Below are 2,500 nucleotides of genomic sequence, written 5' to 3'. Positions count from 1 at the left end.
AAAATGGTTGAACGTTTGAAAGTGAATGAGTGAGTTTTGAGATATTTTTTGAAGGAAAGATATCCATATCAGCAGTGCAGGAGTGACACAACCGAATGGTGTGTGTGTGTGTGTGTGTGTGTGTGTGTGTGTGTGTGTGTGTGTGTGTGTGTGTGGTGTGTGTGTGTGTGTGTGTGTGTGTGTGTGTGTGTGTGTGTGTGTGTGTGTGTGTGTGTGTGTGTGTGTGTGTGTGTGTCTGACCTGGCTGTACGTGGCGTCCAGCAGTGTGTCCAGGTTCTGGAGGGGGGCCGGGGTCTTGTCTTTGAATCGGGTCAGCAGGCGGCGCTGGATGGCTCTGAACTGGACGGCCCGCTCAGACAGCAGATCCTGGTACTGCTGAGCACTGACACGCAGCTAACACACACACACACACACACACACACGCACACACACACACGCACACACACACACACACACACACACACACACACACACACACACACACACACACACACACACACACACACACACGCACACACACACACAGAGGGAGATAGAACACATTGTTTAGGAAACACTCAGGGTGAATTTAGCCATGAGTTTGAGACCAATGTGTCTTTTTTTCTCAGGAAGGTTTCTAACGGAGTGACCTTGAATGAGTAGCAGCCATGATACGAGCTGTTTGAATTATCTAGTTGACAGGAAAGGAGTTTAAATGAAAGCTCCTTAATTATCTCTTTTTAGCAGAGGAAACAATGGAAAATCATTCACAAAATTGAGAGAGGTAATTCTGTCCCACAATAACTTATCATTTCTCGGATGACAAACACAGATCACGTAAGCTACAGTGCTTGTTAATCATTTTGCATCTTATGTTGTAACTTTTTTAATTGCTTATATGTTAAACCAAAAGGCAAATGACTGTAATTAATGTGAAATGATCAAATGAATCAACAGTTTCCCTTAAATCCTTAACCCCACGTCAATGTATTCGACTGAGGTTAAGGAAAAGGGGTTCGGAACAGACATAGGACCTGGTTAGTTTTTGACTGTCAACTCTTGTGTGTACCTGGAAGTGGTGGTCTACAGACAGGAAGTACTCCTGCAGGGGGAGCGGTCCACTGAAGCTCTTCTTGAAGTCTTGCACTCCCAGTGTGGAGAAATGCTGATCGAATCTCTGCACCAACTCATTCACCACCAACCACATGTCCTCAAAACGGTCGCTCTGAATACGGTAACGCTCTGACAAACACACAGACACACACATTCAGGCAGGGTATGTGAACATGACAATTATACCTATCAATGAACATGAAAAGCATTTTGATGTGACTTGAGAAAAGTAAAAGATAGCATCTCTATTAAAAGGCTGTGAAAAAACGTAAAAAGGTAGATGTTTAAATGGGTTATACGAATTAGAATTGAAGCAAAGGATATCTGTGTAACCAAAAGATGTTGAAAGATATAATTGGAGTCCATCTCAGAGTGTCACTCAGACGATATCAGGACTCTCTGATGTAGAATTTCAAAATAAAAGCCCTGCCGCCCTGGTAGACTGTTGAGATCTTGCAATACACCGTAACGTGCATTATATATACTTTTTTTGATAATCCTACTTTGCAATAACAATAGTCAGTTGTACGTGCAAAACATAATTGTTATAATATCTCAAGCTAGCGTAGCTATTAGCTATTTAAACGCTGCGATTCATTTTTTAGCCATGGATGAGTACTTGAGTATTGTTTTGTAATAATATGTGTGCTTTCTCTATATATTTAACAGGTTAGCTACTTTAGTATTGCTTGCCTTTTATCTGTAATTTCACTTTTACTGAAACACTGTAAGAAGTACCCGCTGTGGAACTTATAAGAGAATTCTGATTCTGATATCCCTGACTTAATTAATAGAGTCACGTGTTTTAAAGGTCACCTATTATGCAAAATTAACTTCCTCATGTCTCTTCTACATCAACATGTGTCCCCTCTTCTCCATGTCTCTTCTACATCAACATGTGTCCCCTCTTCTTCATGTCTCTTCTACATCAACATGTGTCCCCTCTTCTTCATGTCTCTTCTACATCAACATGTGTCCCCTCTTCTTCATGTCTCTTCTACATCAACATGTGTCCCCTCTTCTTCATGTCTCTTCTACATCAACATGTGTCCCCTCTTCTTCATGTCTCTTCTACATCAACATGTGTCCCCCTCTTCTCCATGTCTCTTCTACATCAACATGTGTCCCCTCTTCTTCATGTCTCTTCTACATCAACATGTGTCCCCTCTTCTTCATGTCTCTTCTACATCAACATGTGTCCCCTCTTCTTCATGTCTCTTCTACATCAACATGTGTCCCCTCTTCTTCATGTCTCTTCTACATCAACATGTGTCCCCTCTTCTTCATGTCTCTTCTACATCAACATGTGTCCCCTCTTCTTCATGTCTCTTCTACATCAACATGTGTCCCCTCTTCTTCATGTCTCTTCTACATCAACATGTGTCCCCTCTTCTTCATGTCTCTTCTA

General features: G+C 41.8%; 1 protein-coding gene across 1 annotated transcript in view; it reads right to left on the bottom strand.

The window, feature by feature from the left end:
- The window catches only part of bbs9 (Bardet-Biedl syndrome 9), a 186,893-nt gene that overhangs the window by 104,913 nt on the left and 79,480 nt on the right, over positions 1-2,500 (bottom strand). The window contains 2 exon segments of the mRNA XM_034145825.1: positions 241-393; positions 1,049-1,221. Coding sequence (XP_034001716.1) covers positions 241-393; positions 1,049-1,221 — 326 coding nt within the window.

The sequence above is a fragment of the Trematomus bernacchii genome, unplaced genomic scaffold (genome assembly GCF_902827165.1).
Source record: "Trematomus bernacchii unplaced genomic scaffold, fTreBer1.1, whole genome shotgun sequence".
NCBI lineage: Eukaryota > Metazoa > Chordata > Actinopteri > Perciformes > Nototheniidae > Trematomus > Trematomus bernacchii.
Note: the sequence above shows the minus strand (reverse complement) of the source record. Positions and strands in the feature narration are given on the sequence as shown.